This window comes from Rhamphochromis longiceps, linkage group LG22, assembly GCF_057381845.1.
Source record: "Rhamphochromis longiceps isolate RC_006_pf linkage group LG22, R_longiceps_female_GT1.1, whole genome shotgun sequence".
Lineage (NCBI taxonomy): Eukaryota > Metazoa > Chordata > Actinopteri > Cichliformes > Cichlidae > Rhamphochromis > Rhamphochromis longiceps.
The window spans coordinates 33,595,472-33,617,948 of record NC_140577.1 but is presented as its reverse complement, the minus strand read 5'-3'; the positions used below and the strand labels follow the sequence as shown (position 1 = coordinate 33,617,948).

The 22,477-nt window shown below is 41.0% G+C and overlaps 1 protein-coding gene across 4 annotated transcripts in view; it reads left to right on the top strand.

Annotated features, from left to right (window-relative positions):
- Nucleotides 1-22,140, top strand: part of phf14 (PHD finger protein 14) — a 138,063-nt gene extending 115,923 nt beyond the window's left edge. The window contains exon 18 of one of the 4 annotated variants that reach the window (XM_085396840.1): nt 20,100-22,140. In XM_085396840.1, the coding sequence (XP_085252966.1) occupies nt 20,100-20,174 (75 nt within the window). In that variant the 3' untranslated portion in view covers nt 20,175-22,140. The remainder of the gene's footprint in view (nt 1-20,099) is intronic. The other 3 variants (XM_085396838.1, XM_085396842.1, XM_085396841.1) reach the window with 3 other exon arrangements.
- Nucleotides 22,141-22,477: the final 337 nt, after the last annotated feature.

Genomic DNA, 22,477 nt, shown 5'->3' with positions numbered 1-22,477 from the left:
CAGTAGATATTAGATGCATTGATGCATGCTCAATCATCCATGCAAGGAAATCCTCTTGTTACTGACCAATGGTCATTAATCATTGGTTGTTGCTCTTGGAACCGTGTCTTCATTCCACTTATTTTGTATACAAGGGTCAGTAGTACATGCAGAACTGGTGTGCCATGGGATCCCCAGTTTCATCCACTGTTTCCCACTCGTACATAGAAGAAGTGGAAAAGTTGGCTTTGTTATCCAACTCTACATCACCAAGTCATTGGTTCAGGTATGTGGATGACACCTGGATAAAAATCAAATCTCAGGATGTACCACAATTCACTGACCACATTAACTCGGTGAACCAACACATAGGATACACCAGGGAGCATTTAAACTTGACAGGCTAGTCTTCTTAGACTGTGACATTTCCATCAGTCCACAGTAAACCAACACATTTGGATCAGTATCTAAGGTTTGATTCTTGTAATGGAGACCAGGGGTTCCATTACCTGGTTGGTATTGTTAATAATAAATTGTTGGATTGGGAATTTAAAATAGGGTAATAAAGAAAACACATTAGTTCTTATGGAGTCTTTTATTAGGTTATTTGACATACGTTTAAATTGACAGCTTGTAACAGAAAAGAGACAGTGGGACTGGCCATCCTGCCTGTGTCGGAGAAGAGTTGATTAGTTAACCCCCATACTTGGGCTATTCCGGATGCTCACCTGAAAAGGTAGAGTATAAAAGGAAGCCATTTTGTTTAGTTGTGGTTAGTGTTTGTGCTGTTATCATGCTCCGTCTTTAATAAAGTGCCAATCCATGGATGTCTTTTACTCCAGTCTCGCGTCATATTATTGCACAGAACCTATGACCGCCAGCCAAAACTGACAGTTCTCATCATCCACTGGAGCACAAACTGGGTGTCATCAGCATACTACAACACAGACCGAACACAATCTCCACAGACACAGCGGCCAGGAAAGCAGAAGAACATCATATTAAGAATGCCCTGAGTAAATGTGGTTATCCCAGCTGAACATTTGTCAAAGCTGGGAAGGCACCAGTGATCCAGAAGAGAAGAAGGACAGCATCTGCTCTACAAACAGTTCTCCCTCTGAAATTGCTACGTCCAAATGAACAGAATCAACTTTTTGCGATTAGCACAGGAAAAAAAAGTGCTTAGAATGAGTATGGAGGAGCTGGCTGACCATGTTAGTATGAGGGGCTGGACCCCTAACCATGGCTCAACAGGTGTGTCACAGACAGATGTGGTGAGATTGGAGCTTCTATATTTGGTCGTGTCAAGTAGATTCCCATAGTGAAACACCCCAGTCTTATTAAAGAACTAGGGATTATGTTATCTAACCCATAATTATATTGCAGGAAGCAGCTATCAGAAAATATATGCTAAGACCGGCTGTTATGTTTAAACAATGCACAGTTCATAGTAGGAGGCCCAAAGTTTGCCAAGAAAATCAGGATCTTTGACCCTGTTGTCCAAATGACAGAAACTGAGACTCATCTGACCAGGCACTATTTTTCCAATTCTCTGTTGGCAAATGTTGGACGGTCTGTTCAAATTTTTGCTTTCAATCTCATGTTCTTAGCTAACAAGAGTGTCACCTGATGTGGTGTTCTGCTGCTGTAGCCCATCTGGTTCACGATTTGATGTGTTGTGTGTTCACAATTGCACTTTTGCATACCTTAGTTGTAATGAGTGATTATTCTTTATGAGCTCAAAAGCAGCAGCACGGTGGCACAGTGGTTAGCACTGTTGCCGCACAGCAAGAAGGTCCTGAGTTCAATTCCACCATCAGGCCGGGGTCTTTCTGTGTGGAGTTTGCATGTTCTCCCCGTGTTTGCGTGGGTTCTCTCCGGGTACTCCGGCTTCCTCCCACCGTCCAAAGACATGCAGCTTGTGGGGATAGGTTAATTGGATAATCCAAATTGCCACTAGGTGTGAATGTGCGAGTGAATGTGAGTGCGAATGGTTGTCTGTCCCTGTGTGTTGGCCCTGCGACAGACTGGCGACCTGTCCAGGGTGTACCCCGCCTCTCGCCCTATGACAGCTGGGATAGGCTCCAGCGCCCCCCGCGACCCTGAAAAGGACAAGCGGAAGCGAATGGATGGATGGATGGATGGATGGATGGATGGATGGGAGCTCAAAGTAGTGTGGCTATTCTTCTTATACTTATGGCATCAATGAGACATTTTTGCCCAAAGACCTGCTGTTCATTGGATATTTTCTTTGTTTTTAGACCATTCTCTGTAAACCCTAGAAATGGTTGTGTGGAAAAATCCAAGTACACCAGCAACTTATGACATACTGGGTCCATTTGAAGCAGAGTTTGTTCAATTTTTGTCGTTGAAGCCGCAAAGACATAATAAGCAAAGACAAATATTTGATAGACAGTATTGTACTGTTCTTGCATTCCTGGTATGCCTGTTTGGAGCCATTTCCTAGTCAAGATTTTCTTAGATAACATTATAATAATTCTCAGTAGATATTTATCTGCTGGAGTGGTTCTGTTTGGGATTTCCAGGCCTGCGTACACATATAAGAAATCAAAAAGGATTTGGGTCCAAAAATCTTTTCCAAACATTTGTGGATGTCTTGTCAGAATGAAGTAACTTGGGGCGGGACCAGAATAGATGGAAGTGATTAGCCTTTAGACTGTCACATAGCCTCAAGTTTCACATCTCTTTAATAGTTGGGACTAATAAGGATCATTTTCTGTAAAAGAATATCGATATGGCACGTGAATTAGGTTTGTAGATAACCGTTAGATTAATCTGATGCCGCCAACACTTTCATGTGACCACGCTTGAAAACCCTGGTCCCAGCGTTAGGGTCAGTGATTCCAGATAACAAAAAGATATCCTGGATATGCTGACCTCGCACCATGGTATACAGGGTTCTGAGACAGTAGCTGGACTGCCTGTTTACCCTCATCATTAATATTTGCAATGAAAATATTAGTCTAACATCATGAAGTCTGTATGTGTTTCATAGTGTCGAACAAGCTTTGTGCAGTTAAACCTAACAGTTACTACATGACAGAAACACCAACGATATCTCTTTTAATAATTTTTTAAAGTTTACGTTTGTATACACAGGTCACACTGATTATTGGAAAAAACACAAACATGTTAATCAGATTTATTTGCTCTCTCTCCTCCTTCAACATCCTTTAATGCTAGATTTAATACAGAATTGGCGACTGAAACAAGTATGACACATACGAACATCAGGAGATAAAGACCTGATAGATACAACCTCAGTAAATTAAGTCAGTGTTCAACCTCCTTTGCCGTGAGACTGGGCTGGGCAGACATATCCAAAATCATCGAAGCACTTTTACAAATAGGCTCTGGTCGACAAACCAACCAGATATCTGAAGAATAAACCACTACATTCCCGGCTAAAAAATGTTAAAAGTGTATTTGGTGACACACAACCAGTGTTTTTCAAAGCACAGTTCAGTTAGCTCCTACATGTTCTTTCATGCACTGAAACGATGGCCACCAGGCCAAAGCAATGGTTTTGACTTAATCAGTGTTAACCCCGCCCCCTGACTTGATGATGAGCCTTTATTTGTCACTACAAATGTTGCACGTACATGTTACCTGCAGTGACATTGGACACTTTGATGGGTGAGGCTGACAGATAAAATAAATTCATGAAGACAACCGCAGGGCCACAAGTGCCAAAATGACTTAAATAAATACATAATTGTGTCAATAATTAATTTATTAAATATATCATTAATTAAATAAAATTCTAAATAAATACATAATAAATGTTTTAAATTAATTGAATGAACATTTAATTAATTATTGAAATATTTATTTAATTCCAATTTAATTCATTAATAAAGCATCTAAATAATGATTTAACAGTATATTTAATTAATTCATTTTGTCACTCCTGGCCCTCCACAGTTAAAGATCATAACTTGTGTTTTTTTTAATATTTATAGCCTGATAGTGATCCAAATTCCTCTATTATCATCATGATTCTAGGTAGGGATACATTTGGTTGGCTTAGGTAGATAAAAATATCATCAGCTCCTTACAGTCTCCCTGTATATTGATTCCTCTAATTTGATTATCCTGTTTTATGTACTGGCTAAGAGGTTCAACAAACTGAGCAAATAAGATCGGTAACAGGGGGGCAGACCTGTCGGCATAATCTTTCAAGAGTAAATGGTTCCGATAGACTGCCATTTATTTTCATTTTGGCTGTTGGTTTATTGCAGATTGATTGAATTGCCTTAATGACTATTTGATGAAATCTAAACTTTAAAACTTTATAGAGAAATGACAATCTTACAGAGTCAAATACTTTTTCTGCATCTAAACCTATCAGCATTGCCTCAATATTATTCTTTTTATATGATGTATGACGTGGAGAGTCCTTCTAATTCTGTCTTGGGTCTGGCTCTGATGGATAAACCCAGCTTAGTCAAGATTAATAAATTAATGGATTATTAACATTAATCCAGGTTTAATACTGATCTTGGTTGATAGTGTCTATAATTCAATTTATCTTTTTCCTCCTTTGGAACAACAGATATGGCCGCTTCTTTCCATGAGCAGGTAACCTCCCCTCATTTAAGGACCCAGTTACACGCTGCCTTTAGTCTAGAAGTTAATTCCTCCCTGTAGGCCTTATACCATTCACCAGTGAAACCATCCATGCCAGGGCTTCTATGTGCTTTTAGTCTTCCAATTGTGGCATTCATTTCTTTATAACAATAATTTTGCCCTGTATAACCGCTTGAGGATGCTGAGGACCCTTCTCTTTCTTACCTTCCACTCCGAGTCAGTTAGCCTCAGTTTTCTTATTTTCAGGACAATCCTTAACCCAATTATTCATGTGTCACCACACTAAAAAGAGCCTCATGTTCTCTTCTCCCTCCACTTCTCTGCTGCTCCCTGCCCTGCAGTATTTTATGGTTGTGACATGTACATTGTCAGCGGTGTGGTTAGGTTTGTTTCAGCTATCTGGAGTCCCTCTGTTCAAGCAACTTAAAGAAGTCCAGACGATTTTCTTTGCAAGCTCCTTTGACTCTTGATGTCACTGCAGTTGCTCTAGTATTGTGTCTTAAGGGAGAGGGTTTTTTTGTCGTTGAAACATGTTTTTCACAGTTCAAGATGGCTGGTGGTAAAGCTGTGGAATATTTAGCCAAACCTGGCCCTTGATGTAGGTCTGATGATGTTGGTCGAGGTTGATCCAGGTCTTGGTTTGCCTGCTACTGACACACTGAGGCATTTAATTAATATAATTTTTCATCCCTGCCTGTTAACATGTTCCCTCTCTGATTCTTGCAGTCCTGCCACAAGATAATAATCATTTCAATCTGTATTAAATGACACATACTATTTCTCTTTTAATTAATGTCTCCTCATCTTCCTTTTCCCCTTTTTGCATTATTTAATCTTATACTGAAATACCCATTTTTTAGAAATTAAAGTTAATTTATCTGCACATTTTATTGCTACAATATTTCACCATGTTTGTTTTTCATAAATTGGACATTTGGACTATTTTATGGTATACCTCTTGAGTCGGCTTTCTGTTTTGGACTTTGAGCTCCCCATATTTGTTCCTGGTGGTACTCAAGTTCAATCTCAGACATCCAATCTGTAGATTCTCAATCACAACTAATCAACCAATGGCTGTTTGTGAATTCAGGCCCAGTAAGTTGTCCCTTATGTAACCCATAATGCCATTAGCGTGTGTCTGCTTGTGGCAATCAGCCCAAACTAACGGTGATAATTTGCATCTGCCGATGGTCCTCAGCCCAGGTTAACAGATAAGGGGCAGGGATAGCTCAGTAGGTAGAGTGGTGGCCCCATGATCGGAAGGTCGGGGGATCGACTCCACTGAACGGCTACCCTGAGGTACCCCTGAGCAAGGTACCGTCCCTACACACTGCTCCCCGTGCGCTGCATTGGTGGCTGCCCACTGCTTCACTGGGTGAATGGGTTAAATGCAGAGGAACTATTTCCCTATGGGGACTAACACACACACTTTACCTTTACTTTACTTTACAGTGTTGATTTGCATCTTCCCTCTGGCGATCAGCCCAAACCAACTGTGTTTACAGAATTTTTCTCTGAATGGTGGACCCTCTTACCAAACACAGAATAATTTCAAATTCCTTAAATCAAATTATTTGTCCTTGAAAAATTCTCTCCACTCTGGATTCTTTATCAATTGAGATTTCAGCGGTCACTGTCAGTTGCCAGGCACTCTTCTCCTCAGTAATTTGTTTGCAGGTAAGCACTCTTTCAAACTCATGGAGTCTAAATCCAGGTTTTCCTGAATCAACATGAAACCAAACTGATTTTCTGAGATTTATTAAAAGAAAGTTAAAACCTTTGCAAAGTGATTGATACAGCACGAACTGGCAAAGACAAAAAGGTAAAATAATAACAGTTCCTTTGTAGCCAACAAGTGGGAATCTTTGTCTGTTCAGCTGTAGGGAGCTCAGTCCTCACAGTCACGTAGGCACCAACCTGATGATGAACACAGTTCCAATTAGTTTGTTTACAAATATTCACACTCATTCTTTGTTCAAGAAAACTACATACCAATAGTAAGCTGGGCTTCAATAAGGTGAAACACAAATTTTCCATTACAGACCAAATAGAATAGAAATAGATTCTATAATTCTATAATTTTTATAAGCTATAACTATAATATCATCCACAGCAGGTGGCTCATAAGGTTGCTAATAGTATAGCACAACAACAGCAAAACTAACAACAACTACTATGAAGCAGGACAGGCCTTTCTTCTTAATAAAGTTGTATTTAATTACTACAGAAGACTATTGATGCTGACATTGTGGCGGGGCTTCAGGGGAGGCCGATACACCGGAATTCCATCAGCTCATCACGCCTCCCCTGTACAAAACGTGCCAGGACCTGTGGTGTGTTGTTGTGTGTGGAGGTTGTAGCTGAAAAGCTGCAACTGAGAGTGGTAGAGACAACAACCGAATGTTGAAAATGTGAACTGTGTGGTCGGGTCCATCTTTCATGATAAAAACATATTATCAGGGGTATGAAAAAAATGTATTAATAAGTTACATATTGTTAACATTTATAAGAAGTAGCTTAACATGACAAAAGAAATAACAGAGATTTTCTTATGCAGAACTAACTTTCTTTAACTAACGTGCTTTCAATTGCTTTATAACTGCAACTGTAACTGCTCCAGTAGGAACACCAACTGTATGTTAAACACATAAAGTATTGCAAAGGTCTTTTGGGTCCACTTGATGATCATGTCTAGTATTTTAAAGGGTAAGTCAAAGCAGGACAATTTGTGCAAAAAGTTAATGGACATAGATAAAAAGGATTAGTTTGATCACATTTGGTCTTTTATTTTTGTTGTTATGGCAGATTTATTCACAGCAGCTCTCATATTATTGTAAAATTGTAAAAGGGCTGATTCTTATATAGCGCTTCTCTACTCTCCCAGAGTGCTCACAGTGCTTTATACACCCACTGTACGCACTTTTTTCCCAAGAATATTTGGCATGCAGACTGGAGCAGCCAGGGATCAAACCACCAACTTTCCGATTAGTAGATGACCTGCTTTACCTCATGAGTGACACCCCATCAAGCAAGGTGGTAGGTAAGCAGACTCAGCAGATATTTTGGGTCCCCAGATATGACCAATTTATTTACAGTGATCTCCATAACACATGAAAGTTAAGCCTAAGATCCCCAGATTAACTCATAATAATAAAAATCTAAAAGCATATGGCCTAGGTAGCACAGCTCACCGCTCCTCCTCAGGGAAATGAGAAAGACATAAGGCTCACTACTCCACTGATTAGCTCATTTACATAAATCCCTCTAAGATAACTCTTGATAAGTTAGTCCGTAATCTCGAAAAACACAAAAACGAAGAAAACTTTCCTTAAAAAAACTCCTCCTCTTGGTTAAGGCCGGTGATGGCAGGTATGGTGATGATCCCAAACACCTAACACCTAAGGCTCAAAACAAAGAAACAAAGGTAAGTATGAACAAAGGAACAAACAGCCTCTGACTGACTGCAAATGCCAGCCTAATCCATCTGTCAATCTCTTGCTCCCCTCTCCCCTGGCTCGTAAACCTGAAATCCTGAGATACTTAAACGCCTCTACTTGGTGCAGCAAATTATCCCTGACCTGGAGTGAGCACTTCACCCTTTTTTAGCTGAGGACCATGGCCCCAGATTTATAAGTGCTAGTTCTCATTCCTGCTGCTTTACACTTAGCTGTGAACTGCTCCAGTGCGAGCTAGAGGCCACCACATGATAAAGCCAATAGAACGGCATCATCTGCAAAAAGCAGAGATGAGATTCTGAGGCCACCAAAGTAGAAGTCTTTTGCCACCTGGCTACACCTATTATGAAAGAATAGGTGACAAAGGGCATTCCTGGTGGCAACAGTTGACCAAACTCATGAGGTTGTGTCTTTAGAAAACAACTGTCCGAATTAAACATTGGGCTTGCAGGTCAAATACAACCCTCCAGTCACATCCATTATCAGCAGTTCTCCACTACACGCCGTTGGAGTAGAGGGTCGCAAGCTCGATTCCCGCCTGGCATACCAGAGTGAAAGAGATAAATAAGTCATGCTGGCTCGGTCATCGCCCTGATCAACAAGGTGTTGGGGAACCAGCGCACCCTGATGAGAAGTGGCCTACTGGAACAAGAAGGCATCGGTGGGCAAGAGAAGAAAATAGGGTTTTGTTGGAATGCTATTATGCAAGGAACCCTGGCGGAAGGGATTGCATGGATAGGATGAGGGATGTATGAAATCGTCGATACCCAACATCATCATTGATGGCAAAACAACTAGTAGCTCAGTGTTCCAACATTCAGAAGAAGGGACTGCTCTCACAGGAAGAGATTGACGAGGTACAAAACATATGCTACAGCAAGGGGGAGCCATCAGAGATTGGTTAGAGGAGCAAAACACCAGCTACTGGTAAGACTGAGCAGTCGCCCGAGACTGCAAGACTATTCAATTCAATTCAATTCAATTTTATTTATATAGCGCCAAATCACAACAAAAGTCGCCTCAAGGCGCTTCATAGGTACAGAGAAAAACCCAACAATCATATGACCCCCTATGAGCAAGCACTTTGGCGACAGTGGGAAGGAAAAACTCCCTTTTTAACAGGAAGAAACCTCCGGCATAACCAGGCTCAGGGAGGGGCGGCCATCTGCTGCGACCGGTTGGGGTGAGAGAAGGAAGACAGGATAAAAGACATGCTGTGGAAGAGAGACAGAGGTTAATAACAGATATGATTCAATGCAGAGAGGTCTGTTAATACATAGTGAGTGAGAAAGGTGACTGGAAAGGAAAAACTCAATGCATCATGGGAATCCCCCGGCAGCCTATGTCTATTGCAGCATAACTAAGGGAGGATTCAGGGTCACCTGCTTCAGCCCTAACTATATGCTTTAGCAAAAAGGAAAGTTTTAAGCTTAATCTTAAAAGTAGAAATAGTGTCTGTCTCCCGAATCCAAACTGGAAGCTGGTTCCACAGAAGAGGGGCCTGAAAACTTAAGGCTCTCCCTCCCATTCTACTTTTAAATACTCTAGGAACAACAAGTAGGCCTGCAGAGCGAGAGCGAAGTGCTCTAATAGGGTGATATGGTACTACAAGGTCATTAAGATAAGATGGGGCCTGATTATTTAAGACCTTGTATGTGAGGAGCAGGATTTTGAATTCAATTCTGGATTTAACAGGAAGCCAATGAAGGGAAGCCAGAACAGGAGAAATATGCTCTCTCTTTCTAGTCCCTGTCAGGACTCTTGCTGCAGCATTTTGGATTAGCTGAAGGCTTTTCAGTGAGTTTTTTAGACATCCTGATAATAATGAATTACAGTCGTCCAGCCTGGAAGTAATAAATGCATGAACTAGTTTTTCAGCGTCACTCTGAGACAGGATATTTCTAACTTTAGAGATGTTGCGCAAATGGAAGAACGCAGTCTTACATATTTGTTTAATATGTGCGTTGAAGGACATGTCCTGGTCAAAAATGACTCCAAGGTTCCTCACAGCGTTACTGGAGGCCAAGGTAATGCCATCCAGAGTAAGAATCTGGTTAGATATCATATTTCTAAGATTTTCAGGGCCGAGTACAATAACCTCATTTTGATCTGAATTAAGAAGCAGAAAGTTAGCGGCCATCCAGGTCTTTATGTCTTTAAGACATTCCTGCAGTTTAACTAATTGGTGTGTGTTATCTGGCTTCATGGATAGATAGAGCTGGGTGATCAGCATAGCAGTGAAAATGTATGCTATGTCTTCTAATAATGCTGCCTAAGGGAAGCATGTATAATGTAAACAGAATTGGTCCTAGCACTGAACCCTGTGGAACTCCATAATTAACCTCAGTGTGTGAAGAGGACTCTACATTTACATGCACAAATTGGAGTCTATTAGATAGATATGATACAAACCACTGCAGTGCAGTACCTGTAATACCTACAGCATGTTCTAATCGCTCTAATAGGATATTATGGTCGACAGTATCGAATGCTGCACTGAGGTCTAGCAGGACAAGCACAGAGATGAGTCCACTGTCAGAGGCCATAAGAAGATCATTTGTAACCTTCACTAAAGCTGTTTCTGTGCTGTGATGAGCTCTGAAACCTGACTGAAACTCTTCAAATAAGCCATTCCTCTGCAGATGATCTGTTAGCTGTTTGACAACTACTCTTTCAAGGATTTTTGATATGAAAGGAAGGTTGGAGATTGGCCTATAATTAGCTAAGACTGCTGGGTCTAGAGATGGCTTTTTGAGTAAAGGTTTAACTACAGCCAGCTTGAAGGCCTGTGGTACATAGCCGGTTATTAGAGATAGGTTGATCATATTTAAGATCGAAGAATTAATTAATGGCAGGACTTCTTTGAGCAGTTTTGTAGGAATGGGGTCTAAAAGACACGTTGATGGTTTGGAGGAAGTAATTATTGAAATTAACTCAGAAAGATCAATTGAAGAAAAAGAGTAACTTAACATCAGTGGTACTAAGAGTAGCTGTAGATAATATTACATCTGTGGGATGATTACTGGTAATTTTTTCTCTAATGATAAAAATTTTATTTGTGAAGAAGTTCATGAAGTCATTACTAGTTAACGTTAAAGGGATGGTTGGCTCAAAAGAGCTCTGACTTTTTGTCAGCCTGGCTACAGAGCTGAAGAGAAACCTGGGGTTGTTCTTATTTTCTTCAATCAGTGATGAATAGTAAGATGTTCTGGCTTTGCGGAGGGCTTTCTTATAAAGCAGCAAACTATTTCTCCAGGCTAAATGATGATCCTCTAAATTTGTAACACGCCATTTCCTCTCCAGATTACGAGTCATCTGCTTTAGGGTACGTGTTTGAGAATTATACCATGGAGTCAGGTACTTCTGATTTGAGACCTTAGTTTTCACTGGAGCTACAGTATCCAGAGTCGTACGTAGTGAGGAGGTGAAATTATTAACAAGATAATCGACCTCTGTTGGGGTAGCGTTCAGATAGCTGCTCTGCTCTGTGTTGGTACAGGGCATTTAAGATGATAACAGTGGGTGGATTATATTCTTAAACTTAGTTACAGCGTTTTCAGAAAGACATCTACTTTGATAAAGTCTACTCTCCACCGCTGTGTAATCAATTATTGTAAATGTAAATGTTATCAGGAAATGATCAGACAGGAGAGGGTTTTCAGGAAACACTGTTAAATGTTCAGTTTCTATGCCATATGTTAAAACAAGGTCTAGAGTGTGATTAAAGTGGTGGGTGGGGTTTTTTTACATTTTGAGAGAAACCAATTGAGTCTAATAACAGACTAAATGCCATGTTGAGGCTGTCATTTTTAGCATCTACATGTATGTTAAAATCACCCACAATAATTATTTTATCTGAGCTCAGAACTAGGCTGACCAGCCGGTGCACTGCCTGGATTGATTACAAGAAGGCCTATGACTCAATGCCCCACACCTGGATCCTGGAATGCCTAGACCTATACAAGATCAACAGGACCCTAAGAGCCTTCATCGGAACTCAATGGGGATGTGCTGTACAATGCAAGATACCAACTTCAAGCCCATAGCACAAGTCACCATCAAGTGCGGGACCTACCAAGGAGATGCTCTGTCCCCACTGCTGTTCTGCATAGGCCTGAACCCCCTCAGTGAGATCATTGACAAGACTGGCTATGGATACCGACTATGGAATGGAGCAGTTGTCAGCCACCTCCTGTAGATGCATGACGTCAGGCTGTATGCCAAGAGTGAACGAGACATTGATTTACTGATCCACGCCACCAGGATATACAGCAATGACATCGGAATGTCGTTCCAACTGGAGAAGTGTAATCAGATGATAACAAAGAGAGGGAAGGTAGTCAGAACTACCAGAAGGCAACATTGCAGACATAGAAGACAGCTACAAGTACCTAGGAATCACAGGCAAATGGGAACCATGAAGAGGCCACTAGGAAAGCTGCAACTACAAAGTACCTGCAGAAGGTCTGGGGTCCTGAGGAGTCAGCTGAACGGTAAGAACAAGATCCGGGCTATCAACACCTACGCCCTGCCCGTGATCAGGTACCCTACTGGGATAATAAGTTGGCCAAAGGAGGGAGATACAAGCCACTGACATCAAGACCAGGAAACTCCTGACCCTGCATGGAGGGTTTCACCCCAAACAGATGGACGAAATGGTGACGGCTAACAAACCAGACATAGTGGTGGTAGATAAACAGAAGAAGACAGCCGTACTGATAGATGTAGTGGTTCCAAATGACAGCAACATCAGGAAGAAAGAACATGAGAAACTTGAGAAATACCAAGGGCTCAGAGAAGAGCTGGAGAAGATGTGGAGGATGAAGGTAACAGTGGTCCCAGTGGTAATCGAAGCACTAGGTGCGGTGACTCCCAAGTTAGGCGAGTGGCTCCAACAGATCCCAGGAACAAAATCGGAGATCTCTGTCCAGAAGAGTGCATTCCCAGGAACAGCTAAGATACTGCGCAGGACCCTCAAGTTCCCAGGCCTCTGGTAGAGGACTCAAGCTTGAAGGATAGGCCGCCCACTGGGGCGAGAGAGGGATTTATTTGGCCTGTTGGAACCTGCCAGTTTCCTCCGGTAACCTACAAGCTAACTAAGCCAGATAGGACTCCTCTTTCAACTTAACAGCTCCCTTCATCTAGTTTGGGGATTACCGCCATGACAAACATCAACTAGTGTTGTAGTTCTGTAACTAAGTTTAAGAATATAATTCACCCACTGTTATCATCTTCAAAGCCCTGTACCAAGACTAAATTCAGATAAAACTGAGGTCATTGTACGTGGCCCAAAAATTCCTAGAAATATGGTATCTAACCAGTTTCTCACTCTGGATGGGATTACCTTGGCCTCCAGCAACATTGTGAGGAACCTTGGAGTCATTTTTGACCAGGATATGGTAAATGGCCTGTATTTGTATAGCGCTTTTTTCTAGTCCCTAAGGACCCCAAAGCGCTTCACACATCCAGTCATCCACCCATTCACACACTAGTGATGGCAAGCTACATTGTAGCCACAGCCACCCTGGGGCACACTGACAGAGGCGAGGTTGCCGGACACTGGCGCCACCAGGCCCTCTGACCACCACCAGTAGGCAACGGGTGAAGTGTCTTGCCCAGGGACACAACGACTGAGACTGTTCAAGCTGGGGCTCGAACCGGCAACCTTCCGATTACAAGGCGAACTCCCAACTCTTGAGCCATGATCGCCCCATATAGATATGTCCTTCAATGGACATATTAAACAAATATGTAGGACTTCTTTCTTCCATTTGAGTATTTCTTCTTCAATCACCTTTCTGACTCACTATGTTGACCTCTCTGCATTGACTCATACTTGTTATTAATCTCTGGCTCTCTTCCACATCATGTCTTTTGTCCTGTCTTCCTTCTCTCACCCAGTCGGTCAAGGCAGATGACGGGCCCCTCCCTGAGCCTAGTTCTGCCAGAGGTTTATTCCTCTTAAAAAGCAGGGAAAAAAAGCTTCTTTTTTCTTTCCCACTGTCGCAAAAGTGCTTGCTCATAGGGGGTCATATGATTGTTGGATTTTCTCTGAATTTATTATTGTAGGGTCTACCTTACAATATAAAGCACCTTGAGGCAACTGTTGTGAATTTGCGCTGTATAAATAAAATTGAGGAATCTAAAATTCAATTCAATTTAATTTAAAATAGCCATCCTTGGATTTCTTGACATTACTGCAAACCTTGGCCTTCTCTCAATGATCCTCATGATGTAGTCACCTGAAATGGTTTTCACTTCACAGCCTTATCAGTGTTCATTTGTGGAATTTTTTGCCTTCTTAATGGGAATGGGATCAAAAAAGTTAGTACACACCTCACCTCCATATAGATTATTTATTATATAATGGAAGATATTAGAATACCCATCCTTCCCCGCTGCCTCTCACTGTTGGCAACTGCAGTCCAGCCCCTCTCAAAGACTGTGCCTGTGTTGTTAAGACGTTAAGATAAGCGACTATACTGAATCATGGGACAATATTGAAGATATGACACTTTGATGCAATGTAAAGTAGTCAGTGTATAGCTTGTATAACAGTGTAAATTTGCTGTCAGCTCAAATAACTCAACAATACAGCCATGTAAAAGATCTCTGATATATGCCGATGCTTGTCCATGCAGAGCCCTGAATGTCAAAGTCATAATCTTAAAGTGGACTCTGAATTTAATGGGGAGCTAGTGCAGCAGGATCAGCAGGGGTGTGACATGAGAGTACTTGGAAGACTTGGTCAGAAGCCTTGTAGCAGTATTCTGAACACTTTGCAGACATTCCATGGAGGCCTTCCATAGTGAAACTTAGTCTATTAGACTCCATGCCCCAGATTTCACTCCATGAGAGTTTCCTCTTTTCCACACTCTCCCAATTCATCCAGCAACCCTGCTTGGCCAGTACCACGGCTCTGGCATGTCTGACTGTTTCCTCCTGTCGACGCACCTACTCCACCACCATTTTTCGACGTTCAGTTACAGATGCCTGTTGCGACCAAGGTGTTACTGCGCCATGACCAAATCCCCCTCTTTCCTGTTGGACATGACCCACCACGTCACGATGCCAAAGAGCGGATTTCGCCTGTAGCACAGATGTGGCTGGGATCCACTTCCTCCGCGTTGCTAGGGTGGGAGCAGTGCCTCTCACTATGGGGTCCCAGGAGTCCATGAGTGACATCTCAAGCCTCACTTTTGCACATTTAATCTCCTCGACCAGGCAGGGGATAGGCAATGACAGTATCCCATCGCTGTAGAGTCCAACGCTGCTGAGGCATTTGGGAAGTCCGAGCCACTTCTTAACGTAGGAGCTCACTAGCTTCTCTAGTCGATTGGCATGATTGAGTGAGACCTCGTACATTGTCAACGGCCACAGTAGTCTGTGTAATAACCCAAACTGGAAGCACCAGAGCTTCAGTTTCTCTGGGAGTGCAGTGTTGTTAATCCACTTGAGGTCATCAACCAAGTTCTGCCTTAATTGTTCTAGTTGCCACGTATCATTGAGGTCTGCATTATACCACCGTCCCAGGCTCTTTATGGGCTTCTCTAAGACTGTTGGAATTGGTTCTCCACTGATATAGAATTGCTCGGCTGTCAGTTTTCCTTTTGTGATGGAGATGCTGTGAGATCTACTTGGCTTAAACTCCATTTTTGCCCATTCTATGTTTTCCAGGAGCTTCTGTAGCAATCGCCTAGTACATGGTTTTGTTGTTGTAGTGATGTCATGTCATCCATGTAGGCCCGAATGGGAGGAAGACGAAGGCCACTCTTGAGTCTCTCACCTCCCACTACCCACCAGGATGCCCGTATGACCAACTCCATTGCCATGATAAATGCCAGAGGGGAAATCGTGCAGTCTGCCATAACTCCAATTTCCAGGTGCTGGCAGGCTGTAGTGGTGTTCTCAGCTGTCACACAAAACTGTAAATCCTGAAAGTAGATCTTGACCAGTCCTGTGATGTGGTTTGGTACGCTGAAATAGTTGAAGGCCATCCACAAGATCTTGTGCGGAACTGACCCAAAGGCATTGGCAAGGTCTAAAAACACCACTTGAAGGTCTCTTCGTTCTTTCTTGGCAGTTTGAATCTGGTGCCAGATGATGCTGGCATGCTCCAGACATCCCAAGAAGCCCGGGATGCCGGCCTTCTGCACTGATGTGTCAATATATAGTAGTTTCTTTGCAGGAAGGTAGATAGCCTTTGGGCCAAGACACCGAAGAAGATCTTTCCCTCTACGTTCAGCAGGCTGATCTGGCGAAACTGGCTGAGCATGGAGACAGCTGGTGAAATAATCAAGTGCAAGGCAGCTGTTGCCTGGGAGCCAAGGAAACCTCTTTCTATTGAAGAGGTGGAGTCAGCCCCACCTAAGGCCCATGAAGTTCGCATTAAGATCTCTGCTACAGGCGTGTGTCATACAGATGCCTACACTCTGAGTGGCAGTGACCCTGAGGGGCTTTTCCCTGTTAGCTTGGGACACGATGGTGCTGGAACGTTTGAAAGTGTTGGCGAAGGTGTTACCAAGTTTAAGCCAGGTGATACTGTCATCCCGTTGTATGTGCCTCAGTGTGGTGAATGCAAATTCTGCAAAAACTCCAAGACTAACCTTTGCCAGAAAATTAGAGTAACCCAGGGTCAGGGTCTGCTTCCTGATAAGACATCACGCTTTACTTGCAGGGGAAAGCAAGTGTATCACTTCATGGGGACCAGCACCTATTTTATGTTCCACATTCTTGCATTTCATGCTCTTAATTACTGAATTCTGTCTAATTGCTGCTGCTAGTGGTTCAATAAAAATTGCAAACAGTGAAGGGGAAAGTGGGCATCCCTGCCTGGTGCCCCTCAGGAGACAGAAGCTGGAGGATGTTTGGTCATTTGTTTTGACACAAGCTGTTGGGGAATTATATAATATTTTTAACCAGTTAATGAAAGAGGATCCAAAACCAAATTTGTGTAAAGTTGCAAATAGAAATTTCCAGTTAACTCTGTCAAATGCTTTTTCTGCATCTAAAGAAAATATTGTAGTTTCTAGGTTTTTACTGTATGAGTAGTCTATCAAATTGAGTAACCTACGTGTATTTGTTGATGAGTGCCTACCTTTTATGAAACCAGTTTGGTCAGGATGAATTAAGACGGGGATTATTTTCTCTAATCTTTTTGAGAGAGCTTTGCAGATTATTTTAAGGTCTACATTTATAAGGGATATTGGACGATAGCTTGAGGGATATACAGGGTCTTTGCCTGGTTTTAGCAGGAGATTAATGTTTGCAGAATTCCTATTTGATGGAAGTCTGCCCTTTTCTTTGATTTCCAACAACGTTCTGTAGAAAACTGGTGCTAGAATCGACCAGAATTCTTTGTAGAATTCTGCAGGAAAGCCGTCTGGACCTGGAGCCTTATTATTGGGCATACTTATCAGGGCTTCCTGGAGTTCACCTGGTGTCAGTGGTGAATCCACTGCCATTGCTTGAGTGTCTAATAATTTTGGAAGAGTTATGTTGTCCAAAAACTGATCCATTTCTTTTTTAGATGGGTTTATTTGTGGTGAATACAATCTTTTATAGAAATCCATGAAAATGTTGTTTATTTGTTTCGGGTCATATACCCAGATGGATCTTGAACAGCACATATAGTTGTTTTTTCTTTATTTATTTTTAGCTGGTTTGCTAGAAATTGACCGGATTTATTACCATGTTCATAATTTTGTAGGCGTAGTCTTTGTACTAAGAATTTTGTTTTCTTATCAATTATCTCATTTAATTCTAGTTTTGTTTTGCGTATTTTGTTCAATGTTTCCTGATCTTGGTGGGACGCGTAGGCTTCTTCTAGTGATTTGATGTTTTTTTCTAATTCCTGAATATTTTTGTTTTCTTCTTTCTTTTTATGTGGTGAGAAAGAAATTATTTTACCTCTCATCACAGCTTTCCCTGCTTCCCATAGAACAGATGCTGATGTTCCGGGAGTGTCATTATAGTCTAAATATGATATTATATAAAACTGGCGTTTCATTTTTAAACTTGAGTGCGTCAAACCAGACACGGATGGTATTTGTAACAAAGAGGTTTGATGTATCTTTCATCAGATCTTTATACTTTGCGGAGTACAGGTAAGTGCTGAGCGGTAAGGGGGTAGTGCTTGTCCTTTCTAAATTTACCCAGGGTAAGGTTGTCGTTGAAAACCAGCATGAGGCCGCAGAAAGCTGGGCAGCCCAGTAGTACCATTTGAGGTTTGGAACACACAGACCTCCCCTGTCATACAGGAGATATAGTAGCGAAAGGCGCAGTCTGGCTCTTCTATTATTCCAAATGAATTTAATGAATATTGTTTTTGCCTTTGTGAAGAAGTCATCTGGAGGGCTGAGAGGAATGACTTGGAAGTGACTCTTTTTTAAAATATTTAATAAAGTCTCTTTAAGCATTGATGTATTAAATCTCCAGTTTTTACTTGGCGTAGTATTATTCTTGTGCATTAGTGTTAAAGATACAGGAGCATGATCGCTGATAGCTATAGGGTGAATCTGTGTCTGAAATGCCACTGAAGGATTCATTGTGAATGAGTTTATCTAATTAAATTGCAGCTTTTCTGTCAATATTTTGAAAATATCCTTCCTGCCATGTGGGGAATGATGTAAAAAGTTTGAGAACAACCCCCCCCCCCCCCCCCAAAAAAAAAAAGATAAAAAATAAAAAAAAGCTTCAGCTCCTGACTATTTTATATAGCACCAGACCCCTACGGCACCTACAATGGATGGTGGGGCCTTGTCAAAAGGTGGGCCCGGGTGACCCTGTCGTGAGCAGGGTAAGCTGATCCCTTGTTCTCGTTTCTGTCTGAATCCCTCTGTTCCCTTACCCAGTGTTCATGATCATCCCTCAGTATTTCATTTTCCCCATAGCAGTGGTCTTTTGCATGTGCATATGATCAAAGCTAACAATTACATTACCCCGGTTAGTAGTCTTACTACTCAACAACAAAGGTGTCATACTCCTGCTGCAATATTTTTTATCTTAAGATGGATTTTCAGTTACTGCCTTTTTTGAGCTATTGAGTTTCTCTAATTAAGCCAGACACACCCCATTGGCAAAATAAATAAATAATATTACTATTATTTAAAGAATTAGTTTGTCTGTGTGACTTGAATTTTAACATGCTAACCTAATGAGGCAACAGCAGGCAATGTACTCTTTAGTGTCTCTTTTTTCAGTATTCTATTATAAGCCAAGAAGTGAGATCAACTCCTACTGGATAACTATTTTCTGTGTAGAAAGAGGGGGAAATTCTTGCTGGACAGTAAGGCTCGAAGGTCGTCTTGTTGCTTGGAGGTTCAGAAGAATGCTGACAGATTTTCATACCTCATACTTTACACCTAAAGTTAATATAAGCAACAACAACAAAAAATTTATTTTACAATCCTTAAATGAGTCAATGACTACAAGGGATTTTCATAAAAGTAATAAAAACCATCCTTATATTGTGTTTATAATTACTTTTAAAAGTAAATGTAAAAAGGCGTTGGATTAAGTGTTTAGAAATGACAGCCATTTTTGTAAATAGTCCCTGTGTTTTAAGAGGCTTGAGTAACTGGACAAATTAACATGATATTAATTACAAGGACTTCACTCACTATGTGTTAACAGACCTCTCTGCATTGAATCATATCTGTTATTAACCTCTGTCTCTCTTCCACAGCATGTCTTTTATCCTGTCTTCCTTCTCTCACCCCAAACAATCACAGCAGATGGCCCCGCCCCTCCCTGAGCCTGGTTCTGCCGGAGGTTTCTTCCTGTTAAAAGGGAGTTTTTCCTTCCCACTGTCGCCAAAGTGCTTGCTCATAGGGGGTCATATGATTGTTGGGTTTTTCTCTGTATCTATGAAGCGCCTTGAGGCGACTTTTGTTGTGATTTGGCGCTATATAAATAAAATTGAATTGAATTGAATTTTGAAAGTAGAAACAAATTACATCTTATCCCTCCTTAGTTTTGGTCAGGGAACCTGAAAACACTGTAGTGGTTTTTGTGTATATGTTGTCTATATAAAAGTGTGCTGTGTCTTTGCAGGAGGAAGAGGAAGAGCCGATGGAGGAAGATGAGGCTGTTCAAGAGGAAACAGCAGAGCGGGGGAATCCAAACTAATCCAGATAGAGAGGACACAAACACACCTTCTTAATGGCTGCGCTGCCACTCTGCTTTTGTTGTTCAGACTAAAGCACATGTAACTTTCTACTAGTTTCCCAAAGTTTGTAGACAAACAGCTTTTAGCTTCTACTTTAGGTTAGCAACCAGAGGTGTATTTTGACAAATGGTATTCAAATGTTGATATCTTTACTTTCAAGGAAAGAATTTGTAATTTTTACGGATGAGGGTGAAACCGACAGGTTTCAGACAGCCTTATGAAGCACATGAAATCATCCAGCACAGGAGTACACACAGAAACATATATTACTGAGCTCCTTCTACAGCAGTGTCTGACTCTTTACTCTGCTTTCATACACTTATGATCATCATGCCACACAAAGTATGCTCAGTGTCCTGTTTACAAGATGACACTTTTTCGTCAGAGCCCATAGAGCACCCCCCTATTCCCTGCTGACCATGCTTACACACTTAAACCAGTCAGAGGTCAGCAGTAATACCTCCAACAACTTTCAATGTGTGTTTAACTGGAGCATTTTATTTTTGTATCTTATTCATACCACCAGGATTTCCTACTTCTTATGAACTTATGTAACTAAACAAGTGAGAAAATAAGGTTTTAGGATTTGTTTTTTTGTTGATTTTTTTTTTTTTAACTTTTATTTTCAGCAGTACAAAACTTATTATGCTACATTTTGCCTTTGGATCTTAATGAATATCTTGTTTAGGAAATATATCTACTTAAGTATTTTATTTATATACTTTGTAAAGTAGAATTAGTTTGGAACTCTTTTACTTCTTTTTCATAGGTTGTTTGACCTGCTTGTAGGCTGTAATCATAACTAAATGTCCATGCTCTCACTCACTTTGCAATTGAAATTTAACATCAATTGAGGCCAAAGAGCATGGCCTTAAGAGGTCAAGTGCACTACAACTTAAGAAATTCAATTCAATTAAGTTTTATTTATTTAGCGCCAAATCACAACAACAGTTGCCTCAAGGTGCTTTATATTGTAAGGTAGAGCCTACAATAATGCATACAGAGAAAAACCCAACAATCATATGACCCCCTATGAGCAACCACTTTGGCGACAGTGGGAAGGAAAAACTCCCTTTTAACAGGAAGAAACCTCCGGCAGAACCAGGCTCAGGGAGGGGCGGGGCCATCTGCTATGATTGGTTGGGGTGAAAGAAGGAAGACAGGATGAAGACATGCTGTCTTTATCCTGTCTTCCTTTATTAATGACAGCAAATAGAAAAATGGCATAAAAGCACACAAAACACAACAGAAGGTGAATAAAACATAGTGGAGAAAGGGGGGAAAAAACACTGCACCAGCTCACAAAAAAACAGAATTATTAGGAGTATTTTTGAAGCATTTGTTCCATCAACCTTTGTTTTGTGTCTTGGAGTTTTGTGTGCCTATTAGACCTTTTTTCTATTTGCTGGTATTTTTTTTTAAGTTGCAGTGTATTTGACTTCTCAGGGCCACTGTAAAGGAAGCAGCAAAAGTGTTATCTCACATCAACTGCTACAGTATCCACAACCTTAGAAATGTTTGAAAGTGGTGACTACATTTAGTTTCTATGACTGTTAACAGAGAGTAAACGAATCATTAGATTTGACCAGAGATCATGGCCTGTCAGATTTTTTGCCTGTCAGCAAATCTGAAGCTATCCCTTAAAGTGCCAATAAATCCGAATTGGAAAGCCTAAATGCTTCTCTATCACTTAAACTCACTAACACACGTTCAAAGTCTCATTCTCTAGTTATTAGCCTGTTTAGCGTCATACTACCTGGAGTAACACATCATCAGAAAGTAATAGTTGCAAAAAACCAAGAACTTTACATTTTATACAAAGCCAGAAAATACTACAGGAGCCGGATTACTATGGGCAGAAATCTGTGCCATCAGAAACTGAATTTGAATAAGTTCAATTTGAATTTGAATTGCTCAGATTGAATCTGAATTGTAACTTGAATAAATGCTTTTGAAAACTGAATTTGAATTAGTCTAAATTGAAATTGAATTTATGGTTTGAAAATGATCATCACTAAATTGAAATTGAATTTTATATTTTGAAAATGAATTGATTTGCTTTGAAGCTGCATTTTATCCTTTAAAAATTCAGCTCTCGAATAATTTCAGTTTCATTTCTCACCATTCAGTTTCAGTTCTACAATTCAATTTCAGTTCCAAAATTCAGTTTTTTGGAACTTACATCCGGTTCCGGTTCAAGCGCAGATTAATAGAACTACGTTTTACTAGTGGACCGAAAGTGTTACTGACGGGAATCTACAGC